The following is a 14457-nucleotide window of genomic DNA, read 5'->3' as shown; positions in this document are numbered from 1 at the left end:
GATTCACATAGCAGTGGAATATTAATAATAGACTTTTGAAAATTCTAAACTATTTTTATGAAGCAGAAATAAGTGGCAAGTAAATAACTCTCAAGGATTTAATTAACACTGTTGCCACTGTATGTTGAATAGATTTAGTCCTATCAGATGTACCTTCTCCTTTTACAGAACTGCGCAGTTATAATTAATGTTCATGCTAATCACCCTGAGATACTTATAGGGTCCTATTCTGAATCATTAAGGAATGATCAATTTATATTTTATGACTATTTGAACTCAAGTCAACCTATTGTATATAAATTCTTTAAAAATTCGTTATAGATGTATATACAGTCTCCCTAGAAGAACTCATTTTTCAGTAATTAAGCATTTCTATATGTGTTCAGTTCCGTTCAGTTCAGTCGCTCAGTCTGTCCGACTCTTTGTTACCCCATGAATCACAGCACGCCAGGCCTCCGTGTCCATCACCAACTCCCAGAGTTCACTCAAACTCACGTCATCGAGTCAGTGATGCCATCTAGCCATCTCATCCTCTGTCATCCCCTTCTCCTCCTGCCCCCAATCCCTCCCAGCATCAGAGTCTTTTCCAATGAGTCAACTCTTTGCATAAGGTGGCCAAAGTACTGGAGTTTCAGCTTTAGCATATGTGTGTAATGAAATGAATTTTTTGCTTAATATAACATATGTTAAATGTAACTTTAGTATATTTTTCTGAAATTAAAAAATTACTGCATTTTTATCCATAAAAGAGATAATTTATAGCCTAACACTCAACATTAAAAACAAAACCCCATGCTCTCAATTCAACAGTAGTGCTCAGCATAAAGATGAGTCCGAAGAGAATGCATTTTCACTTTTATAGATGCTTTCTAATAAATGGACTACCTGATTATTACCAAGTATTCAAATGATTTGGGCTCCTTTTTCCTTACTCTCTACACTTCAGTCATCCCCAGATAAGACCACCTACCTTCAAAGAATTTAGACTGCTTTAAATATCAGACTTGAAAATAGTTTTGAAAACTAGAAAACCCATTTAACCATTAAAGCTTATAGGAGCCTGCCACAGTACTCAAGATAAAGTGACAAGACATCCTCATCTTTGGTCTTTAGGAATTCAGCTTAATCATGGCAGAAATATTATTTATTTCTGTAATGAATATTATAGAATAAATATTATTTATTTCTGTATTATTTATGTAATGTCCACATCCTTCAAATCCTTAATAAAAGGTTTTTTTTTTTTTTTTTTTTGTTCTAATTATAAAAGTAAGATGAGGAGACTTGCCCGGTGGTGCAGTGGTTAAGACTCCATGCTTCCAATGCAGGGGGCACAGGTTTGATCCCTGGTCTAGGAACTAAGATCTCACGTGCTGCATGCCAGGAGCAGGTTAGTAGGATGAGTTCTCATGCATTGTTAATGGTAATGCAAAATTGTACAGCACTTTGGAAAACAATTTGGCAGTTTCTATAGTTAAACACACTTTCACTATAACTCAATAATCCCAATCCTAGATATTTACTCTGGAGAAATGAAAATATGTGCCCACACAAGGTCTTAAATATGAATGGTTATGAGAGCATATTAAATCACTTCAGTCATGTCCAGCTCTTTGTGACTCCATGGACTATAGCCCGCCAGGCTCTTCTGTCCATAGAATTCTCCAGGCAAGTATACTGGAGTGGGTTGCCATGCTCTCCTCCAGGAGGTCTTCCCAACCCAGGGATCAAGCCTGCATCTCCTTTCGGCTCCTGCATTGCAGGTGGATTCTTTACTGCTGAGTTACTGGGAAAGTCCAAATGTGACTGATTATAGCAGCCTTTATTTATGATAGCCATACAGGTAGGCTGCAGTCCATGGGGTCGCTGAGGGTCAGACATGACTGAGTGACTTCACTTTCACTTTTCACTTTCATGCACTGGAGAAGGAAATGGCAACCCACTTCAGTGGTCTTGCATGGAGAATCCCAGGGACGGGGGAGCCTGGTGGGCTGCCATCTATGGGGTCGCACAGAGTCAGACACAACTGAAGTGACTTAGCATAGCATTTAGCATACAGGTGGAAACAAATGTCTACCAACTGGTGAAAGATAAACACATTGAAGTCATACATTGAAATAAAAAGGAATAAACTCCTGATACAGACAAAAGCTGAATCTCAAAAACTTTTTACTAAGTGAAAGATGCTAGACACAAAAGGCTGCATAGTGTGCAATTCCACTTACATGACCTTCTAGAAAACTGAACTCTAAGGTCAGATCAGTGGTTGCAGAGCTGGGGGTGTGAGGAAAAGCCTCATTGTAAAAAGGCATAGAGAGACCTTTGGGTGAGGAGTGGAGATGTTCTATAAATTCATTGTGGTGGTTACATTCCTCCTATGTCAACTTTCATCAAATTATATATCTAAAATGGGTGAATTTTACTTTAAGTACACTAACAATAAACCTTACTTAAATGGTAACCAAAAAAAAATGAAGACATGATTAATGTAGAAATTGTGGAAATGCAGAAAGACATTAAGAAGAAAATGAAATTCATCCTTAATCTGATCAGCCAGATATTAATTTTCAGGTGTAACATTTTGATATATCTTTCTGGATTTTTTTTTTTGCCATACATACACTATGAGTTCACATGACAGCTTTTTAAAAACTTAGCGGTGTTATAATTTCCATGTCATTTTTTTTGGCATCACTCTTAATGACAACCTAATCATTTTGACTCCTTGATTCTTATTTGGGTTGTGACTTTTTGCTCTTGACTGACATTGGTGAACATCTTTTTTTTTTCATTCTCCCCTGAACTTTACATGTGTCTCTTATACTAAGAATCTGATTTTATACCAGTAAAAAAGCAGCCAGATGATGATTATTGAAACCTAATTCTAGAAGGCATGATTATAAGGAAAAAAGTTAGATTTGAAATTAAGTTTAATGTATTCTTATTTAGTATTAGTTATTGCTTCTGACATCTTTTATTTCTGTTCATTTCTTACGTAAAATTTTTGTCTGGCTACTAGGAAAACTAAAGGAAGAAACTGTCATATTTTCTTTTTCCCTCATAACATTGGTAACATTTACATTATGCAGAAATGTTTACTTCTGTTGAATATAATTTTTTTTTTATATTGCCACAAAAACTCTAATGAGGAATTCCTTTCTAGAAATGTATGATCAGTGATGACTTCTTCCGTGCATGTTCTATTGAATTCTTATAGTACAGTAGCCCGTAATGGCTCAAGGCCCAACATTCAAATGCTTACCTTGGTTCCAATCTTGAATTGTCTTTTATTCTATTCTTCACAACATCTTTCAATATACCCACGTGCATCCACCCACCCTTTTGCTTTCTCTCTTCACAGAGATCATACCTTTTCATTTTGAATGCGTCGAGGCATCATTTTGAATGAAGTTGCTGCTGACAGTATCATCCCTTATGCAGAACCTTCGCTGTCGGCCAGACTTACACTTGCTTGTGGTGTTGATGGTTTGTGTATCACTATTCACTTTCGCTTATGTGTGACCAGCATGCTAAGTGAGACACGTTGAAGAAGCAGCCTGCGGTCACAGGCAGAAGTTATTCCAAATGCCCTCTTGACTCCTTGGCAGCTGTTTGCTGCGCATCTTGCTGGTGAATTTGTACAGAGAGCATCTGTCATGTCCACAGTATATGTAGCTCTTGAGGTCATTGCTCTTAACCCTGTAATAAGCACTGGGGTGTGTGCCTTTCAGAAGAGGAAAATTACATGGGGAAGACGGGAAGAGAGCAACTCAACACCTATCACTGGAACCATAGAAGAGAAATTAGAGGCTGGAGCAAAGGTGGGGCAGAGGGTTTTCAGGGGCCATCAGGAGGGGAGAGTGAGCAGGTGAGAAGAGTACTGACGGATGTTTCTGATAGTCTCTAACTGCATCACTACTGCATTCAGAAGCGCAGACGATAGGATATCCAGAGTATTATAAAACTAAATAGAAGTTCGCAAAATATTCCCGTTAACTAATGTGTCTGAGAGAGAGAAACTACATCATTGATTTGGGCAGTACTGGCGATGTTTGCTAGGCAGGAGCCTAGGATTTACGTGCACTTTTAGTCACTCCATTTCTGTTTGTGTGTGTGTGTGTTTTTTTTTCCTGAAAATTTAGAAATACAGGAAATAAAGATGGAAAATTAAATCTTCCATAATCCCACGATTCAAAGGCCCTATTACTAAAATTTTTGAAATATCTATTTCATATATTTCTTTTACAAATTTCAAATCTCTTAAGTATTTATATGTTTTTGAAACTTTTTTCATAAAATATTATATCATGAGATATTCCTTGTTATTAATTTTATTAAAAATATTTTTTCAGAGGCAGCATAATATTTCTTTACGTGCATTTTCCAGCATTTATTAAACAATTCACCTACTGTTGGACATTGTTACCTTTTTTTAATATGAATAATACTGTTCTGTATATCCATGTAACATATGTATACGTGTGTGTGTCTGTTTCCCTAATTCCATGATGAATAAGTGGGGGACTATTTTTGTATCAGTTCAGTTCAGTCACTCGGTCGTGTCCGACTCTTTGCGACCCCATGGACTGCAGCACATCAGGCATCCCTGTCCATCACCAACCCCTGGAGTTTACTCAAACTCATGCCCATTAAGTTGCTGATGCCATCCTCTATTGTCCCCTTCTCTTCCTGCCGTCAATCTTTCCCAGCATCAGGGTCTTTTCCAGTGAGTCAGCTTTTTGCATCACGTGGCCAAAGTATTGGAGCTTCAGCTTCAACACCAGTCCTTCCAATGAATATTCAGGACTGATTTCCTTTAGGATGGACTGGTTGAATCTCCTTGCACTCCAAGGGACTCTCAAGAGTCTTCTCCAGCACCACAATTCAAAAGCATCAGTTCTTCGGTGCTCAGCTTTCTTTATGGAGCTGGACCCAGCTCTCTCATCCATGCATGACTACTGGAAAAACTACTACTGGAAAAACCATAGCTTTGTCTAGATGGACCTTTGTTGGCAAAGTAATGTCTCTGCTTTTGAATATGCTGTCTAGGTTAGTCTTAACTTTTCTTCCAAGGAGCAAGCATCTTTTAATTTCATGGCTGCAGTCACCATCTGTAGTGATTTTGGAGTCCAAAAAAATAAAGTCTGTCACTGTTTCCTCTGTTTCTCCGTCTATTTGCCATGAGGTGATGGGACCGAATGCCATGATCTTCGTTTTCTGAATGCTGAGTTTTAAGCCAGGTTTTCACTCTCCTCTTTCACTTTCATCAAGAGGCTCTTTGGTTCTTCTTCTCTTTCTGCCATAAGGGTTGTGTCATCTGCATATCTGAGATTATTGATATTTCTCCCAGCAATCTTGATTCCAGCTTGTGCTTCATCCAGCCCAGCATTTCTCATGATGTATTCTGCATGTAAGTTAAATAAGCAGAGTGACAGTATACAGCCTTGACGTACTCCTTTTCCTATTTGGAAGCAGTCTGTTTTTCCTTATCCAGTTCTAATTGTTGCTTCCTGACCTGCACACAGATTTCTCAAGAGGCAGGTCAGGTGGTCTGGTATTCCCATGTCTTTCAGAATTTTCCTCAGTTTATTGTGATTCACACAGTCAAAAGCTTTGGCAGTCAATAAAGCAGAAATAAATATTTTTTTCTGGAACTCTCCTGCTTTTTTGATGATCCAGCAGTGTTGGCAGTTTGATCTCTGGTTCCTCTGCCTTTTCTAAATCCAGCTTGAACATCTGGAAGTTCACTGTTCACATATTGTTGAAGCCTGGCTTGGAGAATTTCGAGCATTACTTTACTAGCCTGTGAGATGAGTGCAATTGTGCGGTAGTTTGAGCATTCTTTGGCATTGCCTTTCTTTGGAATTGTAATAAAAACTGACCTTTTCCAGTCCTGTGGCCACTGCTGAGTTTTCAAATTTGCTGACATATTGAGTGCAGCACTTTCACAGCATCACTTTTTAGGATTTGAGATAGTTTAACTGGAGTTCCGTGACCTCCACTAGCTTTGTTCGTAGTCATGCTTCCTGAGGCCCACTTGACTTCACATTCCAGGATGTCTGGCTCTAGGTGAAGTGATCACACCATTGTGATTATCTGGGTCGTGAAGATGTCTTTTGTACAGTTCTTCTGTGTATTCTTGCCACTTCTTAATATCTTCTACTTCTGTTGGGTCCATACCATTTCTATCCTTTATTGAGCCCATCTTTGCATGTCATGTTATTCTACAATGCTAAGTCACTTCAGTCATTTCCGACTGTGCGACCCCATAGACGGCAGCCCACCAGGCTCCCCCGTCCCTGGGATTCTCCAGGCAAGAACACTGGAGTGGGTTGCCATTTCCTTCTCCAATGCATGAAAGTGAAAAGTGAAAGTGAAGTCGCTCAGTCGTGTCCGACTCTTAGCGACCCCATGGATTGCAGCCTAACAGGCTCCTCCGTGCATGGGATTTTCCGAGCAAGAGTACTGGAGTGGGGTGCCATTGCCTTCTCCATATTCTACAATAAGGTGGTCTTATTTTACACTCCATGAGCAGTGAATAGGAAAGCCCATCATTTCAGCACCCCTTAGCCAATATCCCATATCTTTTTTAAAAGGGGGCAAAAAGTATGTTTCCTTTTTTTTTTGCAAAGGATAATTATTTTCATAAAACAGAAGCTAAAATTTGAAGCTAAGATTTCAGTTTTAAAAATCGAGAGGTAATCTAAAGACTTTAAGACCGTCAACAAACTATTAGCTAAAGGGTTTTTTTAATCATTCAGAATTGTATATAATTTAAATTAGTTTGAATACCCTCTATAATGTTAAATCTTGACTACAGAAAAAGGAATTGTGATAAAATATTGAAAAATCATACTTTAATTTAAAAATTAGGTCTCTGTCATACTTTTTTTTAATATAAAGTTATTTATTTTAATTGAAGGCTAATTACAGTATTGTATTGGTTTTGCCATACATCAACATGAATCCATACTTTTTAACTTCTAAAATGTTTTCCACTTTTGTGGGAAGTATGGGATATAATTTTAAATAGCTCTCCATGACATGTTCATACTTGATTAATATTTAATTTCTTCCCTTTCCTCCTCAATCCTTAAGCCTATATCGGTGTATTCAGTAAGAACAAAAGTTCTGTTCTCCAGTGATTAACTACTTGAATCATTTCAATTCAGGTTACTAACAGCAATGCACAGTTAAACAGAAGTCTTGGTTGAAACCACTATTAAATTATACAATGTCACTTTCATTAGTATCTGAGTTTCATAGTTAGGAAATTTTGCATTAAGAAGCTCACATAAGTCAGATAAATCTCCAAGTTACAGGGCTTGGACCTTAGAAATCATCACATATACTTCTTTGATTTGATAGTTAAGGAATTGGAAACTGAGATTGGTACAGGCACATCTTGGGGACACTCAGCTGGAAAGAGACTCTTCATCCTGGGTTCTGGACTCTGCAGCCGGCTCCCTGCCAGGCCACACTCCTCAGCCTCTGTCACCTGCGAGCTGAAACATCTGGTACCCTAGCCTCAATTCATAGCATACGTCTCTCCTGAGAAATATGTGTAAGAATACAATTCCTACTGCTTCTTTGATTATCCTTTCCAACTTGGCTCAATTTGTAAAGAGAACTGACAAATTGATAAGCCACATATATCAATTCCCTTTCAAGAACCTTAGAACAGACTCAGTCGTTTTGTAACACAGAAGTCGCGTGCTGTCACAGGTTCCAATTGAACTAAACTTTGCAGGCTGCTTTCGAGAATAAATACCTATGGAATAAATATGATTATGTGGCACCACACCATTATTCATATAAGATATTTTTGTTTTTCTTACCAGATATCTGTATGCCCTTGGGCAGAAGGTTTGGAAAAGATGGAAAAAACGTTACTTTGTTCTTGTTCAGGTAAGTACACTTTTTTCCTGTCATATAACCACTCTAAGCCAATCAAACTTTTATTTGGGTTATTCTGGCAGTATCTACTGTATTAGAAATTAAAACTGAGAAATTTAGAAAATATTTATTCATTTTAAAATGAAAGTAGTAAGGCCATTCCAATGCAACTAACCTTTTTTATTTAAAATAGCTATTTTTTTCAAGCCAGACATTTTAGTGAACTAAATGGCATTATTTTATGCTTTTGTGCACCTCTTCAATGTCTGGCTTAATAAAAATAGAGTGCAGCTATATTTTCCAATCAGATTCTGCCTTCAATGTGTTGCAGTCTCAGGTGAAATTTAGCCTCTGGAAAACTCCAGTATATGTTCTTGAGAGAGTAAGTGTGAAACGGGCGAAGATGTTTAAACATAACTTTAAAACTGGTTTTGACCTCACAAGTCCCCTGAAAGGATTTTGAAGATCCCCAGGATCCCAAGACCATACCTTGAGAACCACTGCATTATTCTGATGTTTTATAGATAAAACTTAATCCATAAAAACATGTCTTTAAAAAAAATGTATCGTATATATCACTTATTCAGAGGTACAGGTTTTTTAATTGCCTTGACTGGTGGATTTGTTTGTGATAGGATTCTGAATATAGGCAGAGTACTACAATGTACAGTTCAGTAGACCCTTGTTTTGTTTTGGTGTTTGATCATGAATGACCTTTGCTCATAGAATATACTCATTTAGTAAAGTTACTTTAAAGAATAATTTTGAGTAATAGTCATTCCAGTTCATGATAAATTCAAGCTGTCTTATTCCCAATGAATATATATGAAAAGAGAAGCTGTCTTGGTATCGTTAACACAAAACAGTCTGTAAAATCTTATCAATTCCTATCCACACATTATTGTTGTTCTTCAGTTGCTAAGTCATATCTGAACTATTTTGCAAGCCCATGTACAGTAGCATCCCCCCAGGTTCCGTCTGTCCATGGGATTTCCCCAGACAAGAATGCTGGAGTGGGTTGCCATTTCCTCCTCCAAGGGATCTTCCCAAACTTGCGTCTCTAGCATTGGCAGGTGACTTCTTTACCACTTGAGCCCCAGGGAAGCCCTACTCAACGCATTAAGCAAGTATAGACTAGATCAGGTTAACATGGTGATATCCCAAGGAAGGAAAATCATTTGCTATCTTCCAGAAATAAAGTAATCTATCTACTGCTGGATACAATTATTTTATTGATGTGCCATAATAGCATGGTAACTTCATGAAAGTTTAAATTTTTAATCAAAAGTGGGTTTTTTCCCCTGCCTGGGTAAAGTGTAACTTTTTCTTATGTAAATAGAACTGAGAATCCCACGGTCGTCCAGAGGTTAAGACTCCAGGCTTCCATTGCAAGGGCCCTTGGTTCAATCCCTGGTTAGAGAACCAAGATACCACATGCCATGCAATGCAGTCAAAAATAAATAATAACAAAATGTATAAGTAAGTAAATAGAACCAATATTTGGTCAACCAGATTAATAAAATATGCATATACATTTGCACACACAGACAATATATTTTATATAAAACCCACACATTTGCTCTGAGTAAGGGCTCCCTGTTGGGAGTTCTCAATGGTCTGTCCTCCAAAAGTCACACTTATAAGGCATCTTCTTTGGTTTCTAGGCTTAATTTCTCTACACTGGCACAAAAATTTAAATGCATTTACTAGGCAGCTTGAGCACATATCTTTCTGTACATTTTTATTTTATTTCCACTTATAGATTTTCTCACCTACGTCTAATTTAGCAAGTTTGTGTTAGTGACTTGTCTTTGTCAAATCTTTCCAAAGCATTCAAATGATTTTTCATAAAAACTGAAGCTTCTTTTTCATGGTCATATGTCATGCATTTACACAAAATATCGTAAGTTCTCATCCCATAAGATCAGTAGCTGATGTTATTGGCCTAATCAAACGCTACTGATTCTTAGTAAGCATAGAGTTGAACTGATGGAAATAAGTATAAGAACACATGAGAATGTCACCCAGTAACCACAGATTTCAACATGTCATACCTATTAGTCAATATGGTTTTTTAAGAGCAGTTTTAGGTTCACAACAAAATTTAAGGGAAGGTACAGAGATTTCCTACCTATCCTCTGTCCCCACATAGCTTCCCCCACTATCAACATCTCACCAGAACGGTACATATGTTACCAAGGGTGAACTACACTCAACACATCATCTTCATCGAAAGTCCATACTTTTTCTTAGATTTCACTTTTGGTGTTGTACATCTGTGTATTTGAACAAGCATACTATTTATCACTGTAATATCATACAAAGCATATCACTCCCTTGAAAATCCTCTCTGTTCTGCCTGTTCACCCTCCCACCTTTGGCAACCCCTGATCTTTTTACCGCAGGTTTGCCTTTTCCAGAATGTCACAGTTGGAGTCTTGCAGCATGTAGCCATTACTCATTAGCTTCTTTCACTTAGGAATTTCATTTAAGGTTTTTCCATGTTTTTTCCATGGCTTAAAAGCTGATTTCTTTTTAGCACTGAATAATATTCCATTGTCCAAATGAAGCAGTTTATCTGTTCACCTACTGAATGACATCTTGGGTGCTTCCAAATTTTGGCAATTGTGAATCGAGCTGTTATACACATTTGTGTGCAGGTTTTTGTGTAACCATAACTTTCTAGCTTCTTTGGGTAAATACCAAGGAGCATGATTGCTGGATCATATTCATTATTTTTAAAGAAAGAATCCTGTAGAGATCCAGTAAAGTAACAGTAGGCTAAAAGAGTTTCTAATATACATTGTTTTAATATGAAAATTAGGGCTTACTAGATCAGTTTTGAGAGTTCGGATGGACACTTTATGCTTCAAGCCAGGTAAAGTTCAGAATAATCCTTTGCTCCCTACCTTATTTTTTGATATATGATCACAAGAATCAAGTTACAGAGCAACCATATATATGTTCATTATTACCCCATAAGAGACTTATAGAAATAAAAGAATTTTCTTCTTTTATTCAAAAAAATTCAAAAAAAAAGAATTTCAGTGCTTTGAGATCATTAAGTGTTCTTTACAGAATATTAACCATGTCTTTTGAGAGCTGGAAAATTCTCCATATAACAAAAATATGTTTAACATTTTAATGACAACATTCAATTTAAACCAAATGAGGTTAACCTCTATACTCCATAATTAAAATTTAGGATAAACACCACCAAACTTTCATGAATTCAGATGTATTCTACCTGACATATCGTCTTAAAATTTGAAGTCATAGTCTTTGGAAGGAATGATGCTAAAGCTGAAACTGCAGTACTTTGGCCACCTCATGCCATGAGTTGACTTATTGGAAAAGACTCTGATGCTGGGAGGGATTGGGGGCAGGAGGAGAAGGGGACGACAGGGGATGAGATGGCTGGATGGCATCACTGACTGATGGACGTGAGTCTGAGTGAGCTCCAGGAGTTGGTGATGGACAGGGAGGCCTGGCCACTGATCTGATCTGATCTGATGTGATAAGTATTGTGAAAGTGTTAGTCACTCAGTTGTGTCCGACTCTTTGCAACCCCATAGATGTTGCCCGCCAGGCTTTTCTGTCCATGGGATTCTCCAGGGAAGAATACTGCAGTGGGTTGCCATTCCCTTCTCCAGGGGATCTTCTCGACCCAGGAATTGAACCCAGGTCTCCTGCATTGTGGGCAGATTCTTTATTGTCTGAGCCACCAGGGAAGCATTGTATCTTTATACAAATATACGTATATACATGTATTCACACAGAGAATCCCATGCCCAGTGTATTGAGATTTACATGCCAGTACTCTGACAACTTTTTAAAGTGTTAAATATAATTGAATCATCCTTTCAATTCCAAATGTAATGGGAAGACGGATGTACACACTTCAAAATCAAGACGGGTATGTATGGATATTCAGCAAGAAGGACTCGTTGGGAAGAAGTGGGTCATTTTATTAGGATCTCTAAAGATAGCTCTCATTCTGTTGGCACATGGCTTGTAGATCCATACCTGCAGGCTGCACTATTGAAAGGTGAGGGAGTTGTTTCCAGGAGGACAGTGTGCCCCTGCTGTGTCTGCTGCTGCCGTCGGCAGAATGGTGCTCTGGTGATAATGTGAATCTCATCACCACTTGTGAGTGTGTATTATCTGAGTGATGGAGCTGGAGGTCTAGCCATCAGCCCAAGAATTTGTGCTCATAAAAATTGATTGAGAGTCTCGTTTGCTCAGCGGCTAAGTCGTTGTTCAAAGTGAACACTTGCGGAGTTGCTGAGGTGAAGAGACTTTTCAGAGACTCTTGTATCAACATTCAAATCAGAGTTGAAAATGGGAAAATGAATTAGTTATCATTGTGGGGTGTTAACTGAGCTACGTAAGATTAATTTTGGACCCCATTTACATTCTAAAGCCAGTATGCTTACAGTATTAAAAAGATTTTTCATGCTTTTTTTGAGGCTGCATTTGTTTCTGATGAAGGTAAATTTGGGTCCAAGCCAAACTGAAAGAACAGTGATTTTGATGAATATGTTGAAAATCTTCCCAAAACTTACATGTGTTTTTATTAAACTTATATGTGTTTTTTATTAATTTTTTAAGCGTATTCAGTGTTTAAGTGTTACATTTGGAGGATATCATTGATGTAAAGGACTTTTGATACTAGTATGTTTTAGTTCATTGTAATAAACCATTTAATGGCTTTAAAATTCCATATTTGTATCTACAATTTAAGCAAACTGAATTATTTCATAAATCTGTATTCAGCTAATACCTCTGCAAATAACTGTATGCCCTCAGATGCTGCATATTTTGTGGTGATATAAAAATTCCTGAAGCAATCACCTATTAATACAACTATTGCTATCTGTAATCTAATATTTATTATGCAAATATGGCAGGCACTTATGCAAAGCACTGTTTTACCACCACACTATCTCTTTTAGTCTTCAGAATAAGATTTGAGGATAGGTATTATTATCCCCATTGTACAGATTAACTTGATGTACAAAGAGGTTTTATATTAATAATTTGGCCAGAATTATACAGTTAGTATGTGGTAGGTAGCGTCTGGTGATCAGATCCAGTTCTGTCAGTCTCTAGATGCTAAGCTCCCATATCCTTTGTCACTGTGCCATGATCAAATAAATGCACACAACTACAGTTGATCTGAAGACAAACAGGTATGTGCATAATCACTGTGGAACATTCATTTCATGAGGTACATAACAGTGTTACTACGTTAAAGAAATGGCCAGTGAGTGATGGCATAAAGAGACCCGCACTCATGAAGCCCACTTACCACGGGACATTACTGGAAACTGAAGTAGATAGACATCTATGTTGTTTTGGCCTCATATCAAAGTGTTCTCTGCTTATTGTCGATGTGTCAGAATCATGACTTGAAGTTGCTGCAAACAACAGCAGGCTATCAAGGCATAATGTTAATTACATATCAGCTGAGCTGGCACAGGATGTAAACAGTCAGCCATGCCACTAAGTGGTCTGTACCTGCTGGAAACATACGAGAGCCACTCTCTTAATGAGACGCCATCAAAATCTGCTCTCAGCTTAAAGAAATGGCTGCACCAGCCTATTGATATCTGAAATATCCTGCACACCCTGCAGCAGACTGCTGTCACGTTATCTGAGAATGCCACTACTGCAGGAAATTAGATGATCTAGGTTTAGTCTTAGGACATAAGCTGATGTTTGCTAATAGTAATGCAAAGTGAATAGATACACTGCTGTCAAATCAAGAAAGTCATGGGGTAGTGTCTCTCTGGCTTTACGTTTTAAACTGATTTAAGATGTACAAACCCAAGACGTGCTCAGTATAGGATAAACTCAAACCATACAGAAGTCTCTGTGGCCCTCATCAGAACCCCTACCAGTATGGCCCCCTGATTTCAGTCTTTTCCCCCAGTGGCCAAGTAGCCACTGCTGGCAGTTTGAACTTTTAAACTTGTTTCAGTATAATCCAATCCTAATGGAATCATCCGCATATATATTTGTTTCCTGAATTGTTTTGACCCACTTTTAAAATGTGTGATGGGATTTCCCTTGTGGTCCAGTTGACTAAAACTCTGTTTCCAGTGCAAGGGGCCTGGGTTTAATCTCTGGTCAGGGAACTAGGTCCTACATGCTGCAATGAAGATTGAAGATCCCACATGCCACCAAGACTGACACAGCTAAATAAATTAATTAATTAAAACAAATATTTAAGATAAATAAAAAATAAAACATCAAGTTACCATGTCAGTATCTAAAAATTCACTTTATTCCTTTTAATGGATGATTGGATTCCATAATTTAGTTTAAAATAATTTACATAACAGTTCCCTGTTTTTAGAAATTTAAGTTCCTTTCATTAATCAACAAATAATGCTGGAATATATATGCTTGATCTGTGGGCTCATCCATGTGTGTTAGAGTATCCCTATAGAAATGAAATTGCTAAGCCAGGGCATAGACACCTATAATATGAAGTAAGATTTATAAAACTTGATGACTCATGAATATTTAAATATTCACTGAAACTTAGTTTTTTTT

General features: G+C 37.6%; 1 protein-coding gene across 11 annotated transcripts in view; it reads left to right on the top strand.

Annotated features, from left to right (window-relative positions):
* Positions 1 to 14457, top strand: part of CADPS2 (calcium dependent secretion activator 2) — a 580156-nt gene that overhangs the window by 365879 nt on the left and 199820 nt on the right. For all 11 annotated transcript variants that reach the window (XM_059885593.1, XM_005205640.5, XM_059885595.1 and 8 more), the window contains 1 exon segment: positions 7842 to 7908. In XM_059885593.1, the coding sequence (XP_059741576.1) occupies positions 7842 to 7908 (67 nt within the window).

The sequence above is a fragment of the Bos taurus genome, chromosome 4 (assembly GCF_002263795.3).
Source record: "Bos taurus isolate L1 Dominette 01449 registration number 42190680 breed Hereford chromosome 4, ARS-UCD2.0, whole genome shotgun sequence".
Lineage (NCBI taxonomy): Eukaryota > Metazoa > Chordata > Mammalia > Artiodactyla > Bovidae > Bos > Bos taurus.
This window is presented reverse-complemented; position numbering and strand designations above follow the sequence as displayed.